This window comes from Oncorhynchus masou, chromosome 9, assembly GCF_036934945.1.
Source record: "Oncorhynchus masou masou isolate Uvic2021 chromosome 9, UVic_Omas_1.1, whole genome shotgun sequence".
NCBI classification, from domain to species: domain Eukaryota; kingdom Metazoa; phylum Chordata; class Actinopteri; order Salmoniformes; family Salmonidae; genus Oncorhynchus; species Oncorhynchus masou.
The window spans coordinates 58,433,137-58,451,763 of record NC_088220.1 but is presented as its reverse complement, the minus strand read 5'-3'; the positions used below and the strand labels follow the sequence as shown (position 1 = coordinate 58,451,763).

The window sequence follows — 18,627 nt, the reverse complement described above, 5'->3', positions numbered from 1 at the left end:
TCTTCACAGGGAGGAGTTGATCCAGATGAAAACTTCCCTTATCGAGGAGATGCAAAGCTCCTTGGCCGAAAGCACATCCCCCGTCCTGGAGTTTCAGGAAAGGGTGCAGGATTTGGAGGAGCAAATCGCAGAAGCCAGGAACTCTGGTAAAGAACATGAGATGAGAGATGAGAACAGTTCCATTGTGCGCGGGAAAATGGCCCATCCCTTCGCTGAGGAACTTGCTCAATGTAACATGAACTCTGTTGATGAAGAGATAAGTGAGGAGAAAGTGGAGGTTTCAACCACTCCGACCCAGAGCTGGGTGATGAGAAGGCTGCCCGGGGGGCTACAGAAGGTGGTCTACCAGGCAAGGATGTTCGCCATGGTTTCATTATGCGTAATGGCCGCCAGTGTGCCCACATGCCAAATTGGACATGGGGTTCCATGTGGAGACCTTGAAGACGCAGAAAATGTATTTTTCAAGTCTTATGCGACTATTAATCACACTGCTCTCCTCCCGTCTGAATGATATTGTCACGCCTTGGTCTTAGTATTTTGTGTTTTAGTTAATTAGTTGGTCAGGCCAGGGTGTGACATGGGTTTATTGTTTGTTGTATTCTTAGTGGGGTTTTTTGGTTATTGGGATTGTAGCTGATTAGGGGTGTGTGTTACATAGGTTTGGCTGCCTGAGGCGGTTCTCAATCAGAGTCAGGTGATTCTCATTGTCTCTGATTGGGAACCGTATTTAGGTAGCCTGGGTTTCGCTTTGTATTTCGTGGGTGATTGTTCCTGTCTCTGTGTAGTGTTCACCAGACAGTTTCGGTCACTTTTGGATTTTCTTTTTTTGTATTGGAAGAAGAAGAGTACGAGCGCCATTCTCCTTGCGGAGATGGTGCTAAATACATCATCACGGTCGGTCCCTGGGATTGGGCTGGCTTACACGATTCGTTTTGCTTGGAAGGAAAAGGAGTTGGAGCCTTTAGGATGAGAATCTTTTGGAAGGATTATATTGATGGGGATTCTAAAGCTGACGGTGAAGGATGTGTTTTGTTTCCAAGGCAACTCGTTGGAGGGAGCATACGACGTCGCGCTATATACAGAAGAAAAACACGATGATATCCTGAGAAGGGCAAGAGCAGTGGGAGGTGAGAGGCCGATGTGCCACTACGAAATATCAAGTCTGGCGAAGAATAACTTTAGGGTTGTAACTGTTAACATGTACAAACCTTACGTTAAGGATGAAGAGGTGAGGGCTTTTCTGGGGAGATACATGGATAATGTTTCCTCAGCTAGGCACCTCAAAGACTCCCTTGGGTTTTGGAATGGGAGGAGAGGTTTCCAGGCCCTCCTCAGGGAGGACCCAAAGAGACATGGTGGCTACCTCCATCCTCCTGCTATGTTCTCCCTTGGGGCTGACAGGGGGACATTGTTTTATGCACGTCAGCCCCCATTTTGCAGGCTCTGTATGGCCTATGGTCACATTTTTGCCTTGTGCAGCATGAGAAAATGCAGATTTTGTGGATCTGAGGATCACGAGGCGAGGGATTGTGACAAGCCTAAGACATGCCATGGGTGTGGCTCGTCAGCACACCTGTGGCGGGGGTGCCCGGCCCGTCAGAGGTCATATGCGTCTGCGGCTGGGGGGGAGCAGGAGCGGGGGATGGGGGAAGAAGAGGAGGGGAAGGAAACACGCCTCATGACAAGAATACAAGTCCAGAGGGGAAGGCCACAAGGAAGGAAGAGGAGCAAGAAGCGGCGGATGGAAGAGAGAAGGAAACGGAAGGCACGGGAGTAGGAGAACCAGGAAAAGCGGTGGAAGAAGGCAACCGAGTGGAGGAGCATGAGAGAGAAGAAAGCGAGGGAGGAGTGGTGGAGAAGGAGACGGTGGAAGAGAAAGTGGACTGGGGGAAAGTGACATGGTGGAAGAGATGAGGGGTATGGTGGAGGAGCTGGCGGGGGGGTGGTGATATCTCTCCACTGCCGCCATCACCAAAGAAGAGAATGAAGAGGAGGGTGCGATTGGCCGACAGTGAGGGGGAGGGGATGGCCAAGAGAGTGATGGGGGTGGGAGAAACCTCTGGGTTGCTGCTGGTTTCCCAAGACTCTCAACTTAATTTGGGTGGGGACACACCTAACAAGACTCAGGACTGGGTACAGGAGGAGGTGGGGAGTTTTTTGTTTGGGGACTCAGCCTCCCCAATTTTTTTCCAAACCAGCTGCAACACTGGGGAGGGGGAGGATTGTGGGGGTAGACCCAGGGTGCAGGGCACCCCGAAGCCAAACACTATTCCTGCATCTTGGGATGGTGTGATGGAGGAAGTGGGGGGGATGTCGGGATTACGGATGGTGTTCTCACCGGTAGATATGGAGCAGGGGAGCATCGGGTGAGTCTCCTGTTTTTTTTTCTGTCTTAGTTTAGAATTTGTGTGTATTACATGTTTTATTTTTTTCATGGAGTCTAATTTTACTTTTGTTAGTTTAAATGTAAGGGGTTTAAGAGATATTGTTAAGAGGAGGGTGGTTTTTAGTTATTTGGAGGGTGTGGGTTTTGATTTTGGTTTTTTACAGGAGGTTCACCTGAGGGATGGAGGGGATGTTAGTAGATTTAAGAGGGAGTGGGACAAGGGGGAGTCGGTTTGGGGTGTAGGGGGGGTGCACTCATCGGGGGTAGGAATTTTGTGTGGGCACAGGGAGGTAAAAGTGGAGGATTCATTTGTGGTAATGCAGGGGAGGGTTATAGGGGTGGATGTCACGATAAGGGATTGTAAATTTAGATTAGTGGTGGTGTATGGGCCACAGGTGGTGGCAGACAGGAAGGAGATGGTGGACTGTCTGACACCCCTGTGTGTCACAAATAGGAAATTAGTGATAGGGGGGGATTTTAATACAGATTTAGGAAGAGGGGGGGATAACAGTGCAGGCGCCATTGCTAGGCTAATGGCTTGCCATGGTCTGGTAGATGGTGGTATGCACACTACTCCGAAAATGGACGGTCCTACATGGCGTAACTCCAGGGGGGTTGAGCGGAGGCTCAATTATATTTTTGTACCCAGGTCTTTGGGAAAGTTGTCTGGGCGGCTGTTGCCTGTTTTCTTTTCGGATCACGATGGGGTGCTCCTGCAGGTGGGGTCGCCAGTCTGCCTCTTTGGTAAGGGGTACTGGAAGCTAGATCCGGATGTGCTGGAGGAGCAGGTTTTTGTTGACGGGTTTTATGTTTTCTTTAGGAGGCTTGAGGGTCTCCGGTCCATGTGCGAGGGGGTGTTAGAGTGGTGGGAAATAGTTAAGGTGAGGATTAGGGCTTTTATAATAGGGTATTGCAAGAGGAAAAAAAGGGAGGAGAGGAGGGAGGTGGATCGTATCCAAAGGTTAATTGAACTTGAATACGAGGCAGGCAACATCGGTCGGGTCGTTTGACTGGGAGAGATCCTCAACCCTAAAGGCGCAGCTCAGGGAGTTGCAGGAGCGGAAGGCTCGAGCTTTCCTGGAGCGTGCGCATAGCGGCTTTCTAGAACATAATGAGACTTGTTCTGCTATGTTCTTTAAGTTGGTTAGGGCAAGACAGAGTAGGAAGGTAATGCATGGTGTTAGGGAAGAAAATGGTAGTATAGTTAGAGAACCAGAGGATATGGTCAGTGTGACAACTGATCATTTCCAAGGTTTATTTAAGGAAAGGGAAATAGATGTAGAGCAGGGATATGTGTTTTTAGAACACTTGTCCAGGCGGTTGCCGGAGGACATTAGAGAAGTGATGGAGGCCCAGATCTCACTAGAAGAGGTTGAGAGCGCTCTTAGGAGGATGGGAAAAGGGAAGGTGCCTGGGATGGATGGGCTGCCGGCTGAGTTTTATCTCAAGTTTTGGGGTATACTTGGACCAGTGGTCCTCGAAGTCTTGAAGGCCATCCTTGAGACGGGGGTCCCGGGGGATCAATGGCTGTTGGTGTGCTGTCACTTTTATATAAGAAGGGGAAGTAACTGACCTTGGCAACTGGCGGCCGTTGACCATGCTGTGTGTAGATTACAAGCTACTTGCAAAGGTTTTAGCAGACCGGTTACGCACAGCCCTTCCCTACGTCGTTCATGAGGATCAGACGTGCGGGGTAGAGGGCCGCTCTATTAGATGGAACCTACAGTTAATCAGGGACTCCATCGCTTGGGTTGAAGATAGAGGACTGCCTTTTATGGTAGCGGCGCTAGATCAGGCGAAAGCCTTTGATCGCGTGAATAGATCCTTTTTATTCAGAGTGTTAGGTAGATTAGGATTTGGGGAGAAGTTTATAGGATGGATTCGTACATTATATGTCGGAGCGGGGTGCCGAGTTAGTGTAAATAGTCACTTGGGTGACGTTTTTGACCTCTCGTCTGGGGTCAGGCAGGGGTGCCCACTCTCGGCTCTCCTCTTCGTTCTGTACATGGAGCCTCTGGGGGCTGCCATTAAGGCAGACACAGGGGTGGAAGGTCTGCTGATCCCTGGAAGTGGTGGACTGCGTGTTAAGATGACGCAGTACGCCGACGACACTTCCTTGTTGTTGTGCAAGGACTCGTGCCTGACAAGGTCCCTTGCCATCTTTGGGGATTTCACTCGAGCGTCGGGAGCAGTTCTGAACCATGCAAAGTCTTCCGTCAAGTTTTTCGGAAGATGGCGCGGTAGAACGGATGTGCCTGGGGGGTTATCTCTCTGTGAGGGGGCCCTGAGGATTCTCGGGGTCCATTTTGAGACCTCCGGCACAGCGACGCTAAACTGGAACATGCGTATCGCAGTGGTACAGAGGAAGCTAGCAATGTGGAAAGCTAGGTATTTGTCTTTTATGGGCAAAGTCCTGGTCCTAAAGGTGGATGTGTTGCCGTCGCTTTTGTATTTGGCATACATCTACCCATTGCCGGCTTGTCTGAGAAGGCCTCTAGTGAAGCTTGTGTTTCAGTTTATGTGGAATGGCAGGTATGAGTGGGTCGCCACGGCACGCATGATCTGTCCCATCGGGGAGGGAGGTAGGGGGGTACCATATTTCCCCCTCAAGCTGGACACAATTTTTGTTTCTTTCTTGTTAACGGAGCTTGCTCAGCCAGTGATACACCCGTCCGGTTACCTCCTGCGGGTATTTTTCTCGTATCAGGCGAGAAGCATAATGGTGTGGTCTAACACGGGTCCTCGGGCGGAACATCTGCCGTGGCACTTTGGTCATGCGGCCAAGTGGCTGCGTGCGCACCCAGAGGTTGAAGTTGCCCGAGTAGGTTTAGATCATAGGCACCTGTACGAGGAGGTCAGAAAGGCAGAGAGTCCGGCGCCTGTAGTAGGCATCTCAGAAGTGGTCTGGGAGGGAGTGCAGGTGAGGGGTCTGGACAACAGGCTCAAGGACCTGAATTGGTTGAGCCTTCATAAGTGTTTGCCAGTACGTTCCATCTTGTACCGGTATAGTTTAGTGCAATCCCCCACCTGTCCAAGATCCTCTTGCGGCAGGGAGGAGACTGTGCGCCATGTCTTTGTTAGGTTTGGTAAAGGGGGATTTTGTATTGACGTGGGCCAGTTTAGAGAGGGGTGTAGGGAGAGCGAGAGGGACGGATAGGGACAGGTTTCTGCTCTGGCTTCACATTAGTCTCTTTAAACGGGGGCTGTGGGAAGCAAGGCTGAACATGGAGAAGACAGGGAGAGATTGGGGGGTGGAAGGGATAGTGAGGAGAGTGGAAGGAGATTTGAGGGGGAGGATGAAGAGGGAGGAGAGGAAGTGGGGGCAGCATGCTGCTCGGGAGTGGTGGAAGGGGGGTTTAGGGCTGGGTGTCATTTAGATTTGTAAGAGGATAGATTAGGGACAGGGAGATAGGGGAAGGTATTTTGTAGGGTGACGGGGAGGGAAGATGCTCCCCTGTGGTTTTGTTTGGGGTTTATGTTTAGTTTAATTTAATTAGTTTAATTAAAAATACCATTATTTGAGTATGTATGTAAATTATGAGTTGTAAAGAATGAATGGTATTGATGATAATAAATTAATTTTTATTTAAAAAAAATAAAAAAAATAGGCTGTAATAGGTTTCACGTTCCGTTTGTTGTTTTGTATTTATTAGTTATTTCATGTATAGTTCCGTTGCTTGTTTCACTAATAAACATGAGTAACCAACACGCTGCATTTCGGTCCGACTCTCTTTCGACAAACGAAGAACGTCGTTACAGAATCACCCTCCACACACGGACCGAGCAGCGTGTCAACAGGCAGGAGCAGCCCAAAGAGGAGCCGCGTATTAAGGATTTCTGGACATGGGAGGAAATCCTTGACGGGAGAGGACCCTGGGCTAAACCACGGGAGTGTAGCCGCCCAAAGGTGCAGCAGGCGAAGAGGAAACAGGAACTGGAAGGAGAAGGACCCTGGGCTCAGCCTGGTGAATATCGCCGCCCCAAGGAGGAACTAGAAGCGGCTAAAGCGGAGAGGCGCTGGTATGAGGAGGCAGCACGGCGACGTGGATGGAAACAGGAGCAGCCCAGAGAGGAGTACAGTATGGATATTACGACGTGGGAAGAAATAGACAGGTGGGCGGCCGACCCAGAGAGAGTGCCGGAGCCCGCCTGGGATTCGCTGGAGCAGTGCGAAGAGGGCTATAGGAGAATGGAGTCGAAAAAAAAGACACGGCGGCGCAGAGCGAAGCCCCAAAAATTTCTTGGGGGGGGGGTCTCAGACGGGGAGTGGCTGAGTCAGGAGACAGACCAGAGCCAACTCTCCCTGTTTATTGTGAAGAGCCAAGGAGGAGACCAGAATCGGTGTTGGAGGTGAGCGAAGCAGAGACTGTGAAGGAGTTAATGGGGAAATTGGAGGAGAAAGTAATGAGGGAGTTGCTAGTTTGGTGCTTTAGGTACAATATTCGTCCGACGGAGCGTGTCGGGGATTTAATGGCACCTGGGTCAGCGCTCCATACTAGTCCTGAGGTGCGTGTTAGTCGGCTGGTGAAAAATGTGCCAGCCTCACGCACTAGGCCTCCTGTGTACCTACCTAGTCTTGCATGTCCTGTGCCAGTCCTGCTCTCAGGCTCTCCAGTACACCTTCACGGTCCAGTCCATCTTGTGCCACCTTCACACACCAGTCCTCCGATGGTAGCTCCCCGCACCAGGCTTCCTGTGCCTGTCCTCTATCCAGTACCACCTCCACACCCCAGCTCTCCGGTAGCAGCTCCCCGCACTAGGCTTCATGTGCGTGTCCTCGGCCCAATACCACCAGTGCCAGCACCACGTATCAGGGCTTCAGTGCGCCTCGCCTGTTCAGCGCAGCCAGCGCTTTCTCCCTCTCCTGCGCTGTCGGAGTCTCCCGCCTGTTCAGCGGTTCTAGAGCCTTCCTCCTCTACAGCGCTGCCGGAGCCTCCTGCCTGTATGGAGCAGCTAGAGCTGCCAGTATGCATGGAGCAGCCAGAGCTGCCAGTCTGCATGGGGCAGCCAGAGCTGTCAGTCTGCTTAGAGCAGCCAGAGTTGCCAGTCTGCATGGAGTTGCCAGTCTGCATGGAGTTGCTAGTCTGTATGGAGTTGCCAGTCTGCATGGAGTTGCCAGTCTGCATGGAGCTGCCAGTCTGCAAGGAGCTGCCAGTCTGCAAGGAGCTGCCAGTCTGCAAGGAGCTGCCAAAGCTGTTAATCTGCATGGAACAGTCAGAGCTGTCAGTCTGCAAGAAGCCGCCAGAGCTGTCAATCTGCATGGAGCAGCCAGAGCCGCCAGTTAGCATGGAGCAGCCAGAGCCACCAGTCAGCCAGACTCTTCCAGATCTGCCAGTCAGCCAGACTCTTCCAGATCTGCTATTCAGCCAGACTCTTCCAGATCTGTCAGTCAACCAGACTCTTCCAGTTCTGCCAGTCAGCCAGACTCTTCCAGATCTGCCAGTCAACCAAACTCTTCCAGATCTGCCAGTCAACCAGACTCTTCCAGATCCGCCAGTCAGCCAGGATCCGCCAGTCAGCCAGGATCTGCCAGATCTGCTAGTCAGCCAGGATCCGCCAGTCGGCCAGGATCCGCCAGTCAGCCAGGATCCGCCAGTCAGTCAGGATCCGCCAGTCAGCCAGGATCTGCCAGTCGGCCAGGATCTGCCGGATTCAACTGCCTGGCTGGGCTTCATCTCAGTACTGGGCTTATTCTCAGTACTGGGCTGCCTCTCAGTGCCGGGCTGCCTCTCAGTGCCGGGCTGCCCCTCAGTCCCGGGCTGCCCCTCAGTCCCGGGCTGCCCCTCAGTCCCGAGCTGCCCCTCAGTCCCGAGCTGCCTCAGTCCCGAGCTGCCCGTCAGTCACGAGCTGCTCCTCTGTTCAGTAGGTTTCTGGGTGAGGACTATTCGGCCATGGTCGGCGGCGAGGGTGGATCATCCCAGGACGCGAAGGGGAGGAACAATGACATTTAATAAGTGGGGTCCACGTCCCGAGCCGGAACCGCCACCATGGACAGACGCCCACCCGGACCCTCCCTATGGTTTTGAGGTGCATTCGGGAGTCCGCACCTTAGGGGGGGGGTTCTGTCACGCCTTGGTCTTAGTATTTTGTGTTTTAGTTAATTAGTTGGTCAGGCCAGGGTGTGACATGGGTTTATTGTTTGTTGTATTTTTAGTGGTTTTTTTTGGTTATTGGGATTGTAGCTGATTAGGGGTGTGTGTTACATAGGTTTGGCTGCCTGAGGCGGTTCTCAATCAGAGTCAGGTGATTCTCGTTGTCTCTGATTGGGAACCGTATTTAGGTAGCCTGGGTTTCGCTTTGTATTTCGTGGGTGATTGTTCCTGTCTCTGTGTAGTGTTCACCAGATAGGCTGTAATAGGTTTCACGTTCCGTTTGTTGTTTTGTATTTATTAGTTATTTCATGTATAGTTCCGTTGTTTGTTTCACTAATAAATATGAGTAACCAACACGCTGCATTTCGGTCTGACTCTTTTCGACAAACGAAGAACGTCGTTACAGATATTATATTTCAACATGTTCCATAAAGATATATATATATATATATTTTACCACAAACAACAACGGATTTAGCCTATTCATGGGTAGGATGTTTAACCCTACAGAGCAACACATACAACATAACTAACATTAACACAATCAGTCTTGGTAAGCTTGTAATAAATATTTTATTATAAATATTCAAATAAATAACATCAATAACATATTGTTAAATAAATACATTTATTTCATACATCAAATAAATAATGTTGCATTCATCAAATAAATAAACCCCAGTCCCTAAATAAAGGAATAAATAAATAAATAGTTTGACCAACATGATGTTCATTGATTAGCTTTGAACTAAACCTACTGTCATTCAGCACTAACTGAGCCAAAAAGAGTTCAGCTAGCTTATGTCTTACTCCTCTTTTCATACACAGTGTGGTGCAGTATTCAACAGTTATGATGACAAAGTAGTTGATGATGATGTCTGATGATGAAGATAACAATCAGTGTTGCTGATAATGAACTTGGTACAGTTGTAGGTGATAATGATGATGATGATGATGATGATTGTCAATATTTGTTATAGTTGATGATGCAGTTATGATGACAAAGTAGTTGATGATGATGAAGAAGATAACAATCCGTGTTTCTGATGATGAACTTGTTACAGTTGTAGGTGATGATGATGAAGATGATTGTCAATACTTGTTATAGTTGATGATGATGAGGAATGGGATGGTGTTGAAGATGAGGGTTTACTTCCTGTGGTCCCCAGCAGAGATGTATCCCATGGCTCTGCTGATGGTGATGACCCGGAGGTGGAAACCCTTCAGTACCTTACACAGATGGACCCTCTGGTCCACAGGGTCACCACTAGTCAGCTTAGGGTCTGCAACCTGCAGGGCAAAAGGAAACAAAACTTAACTTTATAAAAATGCAAACTTTAAGTCCATAGTTGTGAATGTCTATTAGCAGTGACATTTGTACGGTCTCAAACACAGAGGAACACATTTTTGTGTACAGTTTTGCAATTGTCTACATGAGGTTGTTGTCATTAGCAAACTGTATCAAAAGAAAAATAAACATGCAGGGAAGGAAGGAATGTTTTCTGTACAAAATATAAAATAGAAAAATCGAATTACCTGTGAGGAAGACACCCATTGTGTGGATGGACAAATATTGAGTAGGTTCTGGGTGTCCTGGGCAGTGGAGCTGAGGTCGGCCTGTTTGTAAGCCTGTAGTGAGGCAGCATAATGTTCTAGGTCTATTCGGATGTTCCTCAGACACTCACTCTGTCAGAAGAAACCATAAAAATGGACAGAGATCAGCCAATCAGACATATAGGAAGCAGTTGAAATGGGTGAGGTAAGAATGGGTGAATTATGTGAAATGCAGTCACTATTAAATCCATAGACTGTCTAAAGATCTATTTATTTTTTTATATCTGTGGATTTAAATAGCATTCCCTAAACAATTATGCAATATTGTAAGAACACAATAGTTACCTCACTGAATGTGGTGTTCCGTTGACCAGAGCAGCTTGTGTTCTGAGGAAATACAACACAATGATGCATCAATAGACTGATTTATATCACTATTCTGTAAATCCGAGGTATTGATTTAAATTACTACATAAAATGCAGAGAATGTATATATATTTTAAATTAATAGTGGTAATATGAATGTAGAAAATGACTGTTGTGTGACTTACCATGACCGTGTTGGGTTCGCAGGCTAGGACTGTCTGGGTCTTACTGTTCACCTCCACGCGCTGCTCCGAGCAGTTTAAACCCCCAAACAGGTTTTCCTATGAAGGGAAAATTTTTCAATTAGTAAGTGGATACATGAATCCCAAACGGTGTGAACAAACTGTAAGCCTATCAAAGATACAGACAGACTGACTGACTGAACGAGGGATACATTAGATTTGAATTAAACGTTCAAAGGAATTCGTTATAACTGTCACTTACGTTGTCCAGGAGCTTTTTAACATTCTTGACGAGCTCTCTGGAGAGGTCAGCGCACTGCGAGCATTTCTCAGAGTCTAAACTCCGCGGCATGCGCATTGGGGTTCCCATAGAGACTTGGCAGGACAAGGCGAGCAGCAGCACACAGCTGGCAAGGTCTGTGTGGAGGGAGGACACAATGTCAGTCAGCACCAACCAATGTATCACCTCAATAATCCTCTAAACAAACCAATGATAAAAACACCCCGGAAATAGTCATTATTTAACTCCAATTTCAAATCAATAAATTAAAATGGAAGACTATGTCAAATTAGAGGCATATCATTTCACAAGGTTAGTTTATCAAAAAATCACAATGAAATTAGGTACAAATAAAATTAATACTCACATAAATAAAAGTTTGGCAGCATGATTCCGAGATCTTTGACTCAGGTGCGGTGTAAACTGATAGGTGTGTTGTCATCGTTGCCTCATCTGATCATTATATAGCCATGCAGCGCTCCTAGAGGGAATTCCCTGGCCATGTTGAAACACGAAGCTACATACAGCACTAGATCAAGCGCCACCGAAATGAAAGTGACGCGTCAGTCGTGTGTAATTTCCTGAGTTGGTTTTACAACTCAGGCCAATGAGACATGCCCTCGTTTCGATTTGCATGAGTTGGCTCACGAGAAAACCAATGTCTAGAAATGAAAAAATGATACAATACATATCTATTTTTTTAATGTTTACATTATAGTTAAAGTAATGCAATAAACCATATAACTGACAGTCACATTCTCCCACTGGTTGTGGGTAGCATCTCACTGCGTAGCCCAATTCTATCCCGATACCTGCAGCACCGATTGCCAGAAAACTACGTGAGACGTGTGCATTCCGATGTCAATATTTCACTTTTGCTGCTTATTTTCTCTAGCCTTTGTAATTGTCCAAAATAGACAGATGACACAATATTAATGTTAGAAAGCTTTTTCTAAATGTTTTTGCTATAGGCCTAGTGATGTTGTGGGCAGTAAGTAGCCTTTAGCCTGCGTTGGCTTTAGCCTCTTCTTCAGAAGGCTGGTTGTCTTAAACTACATTCACAGTTGTTGTTTCTGCAAAGCTTTATATGCTTTTAATTGTGCATCATGAACATACATTTCGTAAGAATGAAAAACAATGTACATTTGAAAAAGGTTTAATTTCTCAATGTTTGATTGACCCAAGGGGGTCAAAATAAAGTGGACCTTCCACCAATTCAGTGCGTTTTGAGAAGTAACTTGTAAAAAAAATAAAATACTTAAGAGTTCTGCTAATTTGTATATTCTGTCAAAAAGAGCACTTGTTCAATTTCATAAAAAACATGTTTTTCCATCTCAAGAGATAAAAAAGGTGCCAAAGTGACATGGTTGACCATAAAAGGGTTGAGGATTTCATCTGAAATCAGGCATAAATCCCCCTGTGACAGTGGCATTGGGGCGGACAAGTACAAAAATGTATGCACTCAGTACTGTTAAGTCACTCAGGATAGTCTGCTAAATGACTAAATTGTAATGTGATTGCCCATGACCCCTGCACACCCACACAATTTGAACCCTGGCATTTTAAATGTCTACCATTGGCCTGTTTAGTTAAGAAATACTTCTCTTCTTGTAAAGACTGACTCTCACTGGGCCTGTAGAAAGAGAGTGGCCATGGTGTGACAATCTGCAGGGGAGAGTTTCACAGAAGTGGATGATACTTGTGGTTGTGACCATTGATATATCAGACCTTTCAAAACCACAATCACAATAACGTGCAGCACAAGCTTAGGCCTAAGGTTTAACATTATACTATTTAAAATAAGGTGACTGTTTATGGAAAAATATTATAATATAAAAAATGATGCATCCTTCATACTCCATACTGTTGTTGCCTCTGAATAAACGATTCAGTGGAGTGATCAGCTTTTCTTTTCCCAGGTGGCAGTGATGTTCGTATGGTTATTAATGTATCAATTATTTCCAAAATCCTGCAATGGCTTGTCAGTACTAGTATTACATAATTATAAAATAGTCATAAATGTACTGTTAATGTACTGTGTTTTGCCATATGGACATACAGTAGTTCCCCACTTATAATATTTACAACAACATGTCCATCTCTGTCCACATTTCTTAACAGACTGCACACCAAACCACAACATATGAAACAAAGTTGATTTTTTATTTTACATATCTGTACATAAACATTTCTTCCCTCAAATAAAAATTCTGAATACAATAGGATGTAAATGATATTAACACATTTATTCATTTCATTTAAAGTGTCAGAAAATCAACATTCACAAAATGTTGAAGACCGATCAGAGTGAGCGTATTACCAAAAGCTATAACTCCACTACAAGGCAGGCATGTTACCTTTACACTCTTTTAGCACCTTCAAATAAACATTTCTCAGTTGAAAACTACCATTTGTGCAGAATAAAAAGAGGTCAACTTTGAAATACTTAAAAATTACTTTCCAACTTAAAATGGTTTGAAATTAGTCTTCATAGTTTTATACAATGTTTTTTTCTTACATTTTTTTTACTGACTTTCTACTAATTTCTCACTATTATTTTTTTTTCTCCACCATTTTGTATTGACAGTTATAATTTAGTGGTGAATGTAAAAAATTTAAAATAAACAATAGCGAAGCAAGGCCGATCACTGCACAGGAAGCCGGGGACAGTATCCATGACAACACACAATCAGTTTCCTCTTCTCCCAGGAAGCAGGAAATGCTCTGTCTTTAGCGCTGGGACAACCACAGAAGCAAATGAAAGGGTGGCCTTCCTCTGGCTGCTGCCACCATGGGAGAGGGAGAGAGGGGCAGGCAGAGGGGGTGCAGCGAGAGACATGGGGCAGGGCACGGGGACCAACGTGGGGCAGGGGTGGAGTAAAGGGATGGGAAGGGGGCGAGGTTGGGTGGGGTGTCTCATTTGGATGGTGTCTTCTCAGCCATGTGTTTCTGCTGGCTCTCAGCATGCCTGAGTAAAAACAAAATGATGATTAGACAAACTGCTCTTTATCACCTGCTGCTGTATGAAAATCATGCAAATATCACACTGCTAAAAGTCTGTCCCAAAGACAGAGTTCCCCCAATTATTCCTGGCCTGTTTGCGGTCATAGCCCAGGAGGCTGTGTGTGTGTGTGTGTGTGTGTGTGTGTGTGTGTGTGTGTGTGTGTGTGTGTGTGTGTGTGTGTGTGTGTGTGTGTGTGTGTGTGTGTGTGTGTGTGTGTGTGTGTGTCTGTGTGTATGTTAGATAGCATCCCCACCTGGTCAGGTCCTCTATGTCCACCAGCATGGCATCCTGCTCCATGTGCAGTTCATCCCTGATCAGCAGCAGCTGCACCAGCTCCTCATTCAGACCTGGAGAAGACAAACATCAGAACAACGGTAGAAAACCAACACCATTAGAACACTAACATACGGGTGCTGGATTCAATTCATATTGCCGAAGTATCGCGGAAGATCTGCATTAAAATGTAAAGGTAATTTATGATTGAGCCGATATATACAGTGGTTACCGTGAATGCAGTTTCCACAAATGCGGGAACATTGTCTTTATATATAATTTCAAACAAGCTATAACACAGATCTTCTGGCGATACTTCTGCAATACGGGTTGAATCCAGCCCCAAGTCATATGAGATGCAGATTTCAAATGGAGCATATTTTTAAACCATGCCAGTAAAAGACAAGATTCTATAACAACATTTTTGTGGGGGATTTTTTTTTGCCTTCTGTGTAAGGTGAGGTATTGTTCATCTTTCACTAGTATCGTCACACATGCATCCAACTTACATGGCCTGAAATGACTTTCAATATGAAAGATACCCTAACTAACACTGTGTGCGTGTGCGCATGTGTGTGTATCCTCGTGGGGACCTGAAATCTCCAAAAGTCCCCACAAGGATAGTAAAACAAGGAAAATTCTCCCTCTTGGGGACATTTCCCACGTCCCCACGAGGACAAATGATATTTTAAGCATATCGGTTAATGGTTAGGGTTAGGTTTAGGGGTTAAGGTTAGGGTTAAAGTTCAGTTTTTGTGGTTAAGTTTAGGGTTCAAGTTAGGGTTAGGTTTATGGGTTAAGATCAGGGTTAAAGTTAGGGTTAGGTTTAGGGGTTAAGGTTAGGGTTAGGTTTAGGGGTCAGGGAAAATAGGATTTTGAATGGAAATCAATTTGAGGTCCCCACGAGGATAAAAAAAGAAGTGTGTGTGTGTGTGTGTGTGTGTGTGTGTGGTTCTCACTCTCTATCTGGGAGTGCAGGTCGTTGACTATAACCTGTAGTTGTCCCAGGGTCATGTCCCTCAGGTCTGTAGTCTTCAGGCTCCTCTTCATCAGACACTCATTGATGTGGGGCATGTGGGGCAGCTAGAGAGAAACACACACATCACCAATTAGAAATACACACACACACACACACACACACACACACACACACACACACACACACACACACACACACACACACACACACACACACACACACACACACACACACACACACACACACACACACACACACACACACACACACACACATTTACAGAAACCTACAGCTCATTGGAAATATACAAGTACACAAATATGTACACTCACATATTGATTCCTGGGCATTAGAGAACCCTAAGACACTACAGTGTGTTGGCGTGAGTGTGTGTAGGCCTATGTGTGTTTGCGTGTGCAAGATGGTGCAGATTCTTGAGGAAAGGCGTCATTTCAATTTAATCTGCATCTCATAAATAAATCCAGCCACTGAAAGCAGCCCAATGCTACAGAGCTGCCAAGACTGTAATATGATGCAAAGCCCAATCTCTCCAGCAGTGGTCCCTGACCTGACCCTGGTCATAGAGAGCTACAGGAAACAACGCTGTCTCCTTCCTCCTGGCCATAGCCACGGGAAGTAGAGGTGCTGAGGGTGCTGCATTACCCACTGAATAATCAGAATATTTTTTGTTGTTGTTGTGAAAAAGTAGTGCACTGAGCCTTTACTAGTCCTGTATTAGCGGACAGATTTTGCTGCCTGTACTGCGGGCAAAGCATTTTTTTTCAGCATCATCTCCCCAGTGAGTCAAAATATTGCAGCACACACACCTCCAAACTACTTCCCGCGGCTATGCTCCTGGCAGTAAGCAACACACTCTACGCTCTCTCTTTGTCTTCCTGAATGATTTGACTGCTTGTTCTTGTCAAATCAACACACAGCCTTTTACTGTGGTGATGTCATTTGTGTTTCCTTCAAGATTTTCAGTTCTGCTTCCTCTCATCCACCTCTCCCCTGTCCCTTGACCCCTTGTTCAAGTTTTTATCTGTGTGCATCTCCTTCAAATACATCCTCTCTCTCTCAGTCTGACATTCTTCACTTCATGGAAGTGTCTCAGGGTGAGAAAACGTGGTCCTTTTTAAAATATATATATTGTTTTTGGGGGTAGATCAAATTTAATATTGCAGATAGATTGTAGCTTCCACCAATGTAATTGTCTGCATCATTTCCAATCCCTCATATTTTAAATATATTTATCTTTATTATTTTCCCTTAACCCTACCACCCCTCCCCTTACCCGAAACACACAGCCAGTGCAACTAAGGAGTGGCTCCGTAAGAAGCATCTCAAGGTCCTGGAGTGGCCTAGCCAGTCTCCAGACCTGAACCCAATAGAACATCTTTGGAGGGAGCTGAAAGTCCTTATTGCCCAGCGACAGACCCGAAACCTGAAGGATCTGGAGAAGGTCTGTATGGAGGAGTGGGCCAAAACACCCTGCTGCAGTGTGTGCAAACCTGGTCAAGAACTACAGGAAACGTATGATCTCTGTAATTGCAAACAAAAGTTTCTGTACCAAATATTAAGTTTTGCTTTTCTGATGTATCAAATACTTATGTCATGCAATAAAATGCAAATTAATTACTTAAAAATCATACAATGTGATTTTATGGATTTTTGTTTAAGATTCCGTCTCTCGCAGTTGAAGTGTAACTTTGATAAAAAATTACAGACCTCTACATGCTTTGTAAGTAGGAAAACCTGCAAAATCGGTAGTGTATCAAATACTTCTCCCTACTGTATCTTTTAACACCATCCAGTTTTGATTTCTATTTGCTATATATTTTCAACTGTGCTGTGATGTTTCACAAAAGTTCTGAACCTTTCTATTCTCATAGTTTCTACAGATTGTAAAGTAAAGATACATGTTTTTAGTAAAAGTATTATTATATTATTGATCGATTGACTATGACTTTTCAAATCACCCAGGAGTGCTATTTGCAGAGTTAGCTCCAGGTAAATGTTGCAATTCTTCAGCCATTCCTGAACCTGTAACCAGAAACAAGCTATATATGGACAGTACCAAAACAAGTGATCAAATGATTCTGTCTCTTCACAGCAAAATATGCAGAGCTGGGATATATATATATATATATATATATATATATATATATATATATATATATATATATATATATATACAGTTGAAGTCGGAAGTTTAAATACACCTTATCCAAATACATTTAAACTCAGTTTTTCACAATTCCTGACATTTAATCTTAGTAAAAAATCCCTGTCTTAGGTCAGTTAGGATCACCACTTTATTTTAAGAATGTGAAATGGCAGAATAATAGTAGAGATAATGATTTATTTCAGCTTTTATTTCTTTCAGCACATTCCTAGTGGGTCAGAAGTTTACATACGCTCAATTCGTGTTTGGTAGCATTTAGTGTTTGGACAAACATTTCAGGAAGCCTTCCACAAGCTTCCCACAATAAGTTGGGTGGATTTTGGCCCATTCCTCCTGGCAGAGCTGGTGTAACTGAGTCAGGTTTGTAGGCCTCCTTGCTCGCACACACTTTTTCAGTTCTCCCCACAAATTTTCTATGGGATTGAGGTCAGGGCTTTGTGATGGCCACTCCAATACCTTGACTTTGTTGTCCTTAAGCCATTTTGCCACAACTTTGAAAGTGTGCTTGGGGTCATTGTCCATTTGGAAGACCCATTTGCGACCAAGCTTTAACTTCCACATAATTGTCCTTCTGAGATTGATTTGCACTTTTCTCACCAAAGTACGTTCATCTCTAGGAGACAGAACGCATCTCCTTCCTGAGTGCTATGATGGCTACGTGGTCCCATGGTGTTTATACTTGTGTACTATTGTTTGTACAGATGAACATGGTACCTTCAGGCGTTTGGAAATTGCTCCCAAGGATGAACCAGACTTGTGGAGGTCTACAATTTTTTTTCCGAGGTCTTGACTGATTTCATTTGATTTTCCCATGATGTCAAGCAAAGAGGCACTGAGTTTGAAGGTTGGCCTTAAAATACATACACAGGTACACCTTCAATGGACTCAAATGATGTCAATTAGCCTATCAGAAGCTTCTAAAGCCATGACAATATTTTCTGGAATTTTCCAAGCTGTTTAAAGGCACAGTCTACTTAGTGTATGTAAACTTCTGACCCACTGGAATTGTAATACAGTGAATTATAAGTGAAATCTGTCTGTAAACAATTGTTGGAAAAATTTGTTGTGTCATGCACGAAGTAGATGTCCTAACAGACATACCACAAGACATTTGTGGAGTGGTTTTAATGACTCAAACCTAAGTGTATGTAAACTTCCGACTTCCACTGTATATATATATATATATATATACATATAAATAACATTCCATATATATAACATTCTATTGGTTGCAATATTTATAATAATTTGTATAATAATTTAAATAAAACAATTATAAGTTTTCAATCTGACATAACTTTGTTCAGTTCATAAACCATGTGCCAG

The 18,627-nt window shown here is 45.0% G+C and overlaps 2 protein-coding genes across 4 annotated transcripts in view; both read right to left on the bottom strand.

Annotated features, from left to right (window-relative positions):
- Window positions 1-9,052: 9,052 nt before the first annotated feature.
- Window positions 9,053-11,249, bottom strand: LOC135545263 (uncharacterized). The gene is made up of 6 exons (XM_064972892.1): window positions 11,228-11,249; window positions 10,843-10,997; window positions 10,584-10,679; window positions 10,378-10,419; window positions 10,015-10,164; window positions 9,053-9,768 (listed from the first exon to the last, which is right to left on the bottom strand). The coding sequence occupies exons 1-6, from the start codon at window positions 11,247-11,249 to the stop codon at window positions 9,628-9,630; spliced, it is 606 nt and encodes a 201-aa protein (XP_064828964.1). The 3' UTR covers window positions 9,053-9,627.
- A 1,753-nt stretch (window positions 11,250-13,002) lies between these two features.
- LOC135546327 (schwannomin-interacting protein 1-like) overlaps window positions 13,003-18,627 on the bottom strand; it is a 79,335-nt gene continuing 73,710 nt past the window's right edge. For all 3 annotated transcript variants that reach the window (XM_064974663.1, XM_064974666.1, XM_064974664.1), the window contains 3 exons: window positions 15,097-15,220; window positions 14,118-14,211; window positions 13,003-13,828 (listed from right to left, as the gene is read on the bottom strand). In XM_064974663.1, the coding sequence (XP_064830735.1) occupies window positions 13,777-13,828; window positions 14,118-14,211; window positions 15,097-15,220 (270 nt within the window). In that variant the 3' untranslated portion in view covers window positions 13,003-13,776. The remainder of the gene's footprint in view (window positions 13,829-14,117; window positions 14,212-15,096; window positions 15,221-18,627) is intronic.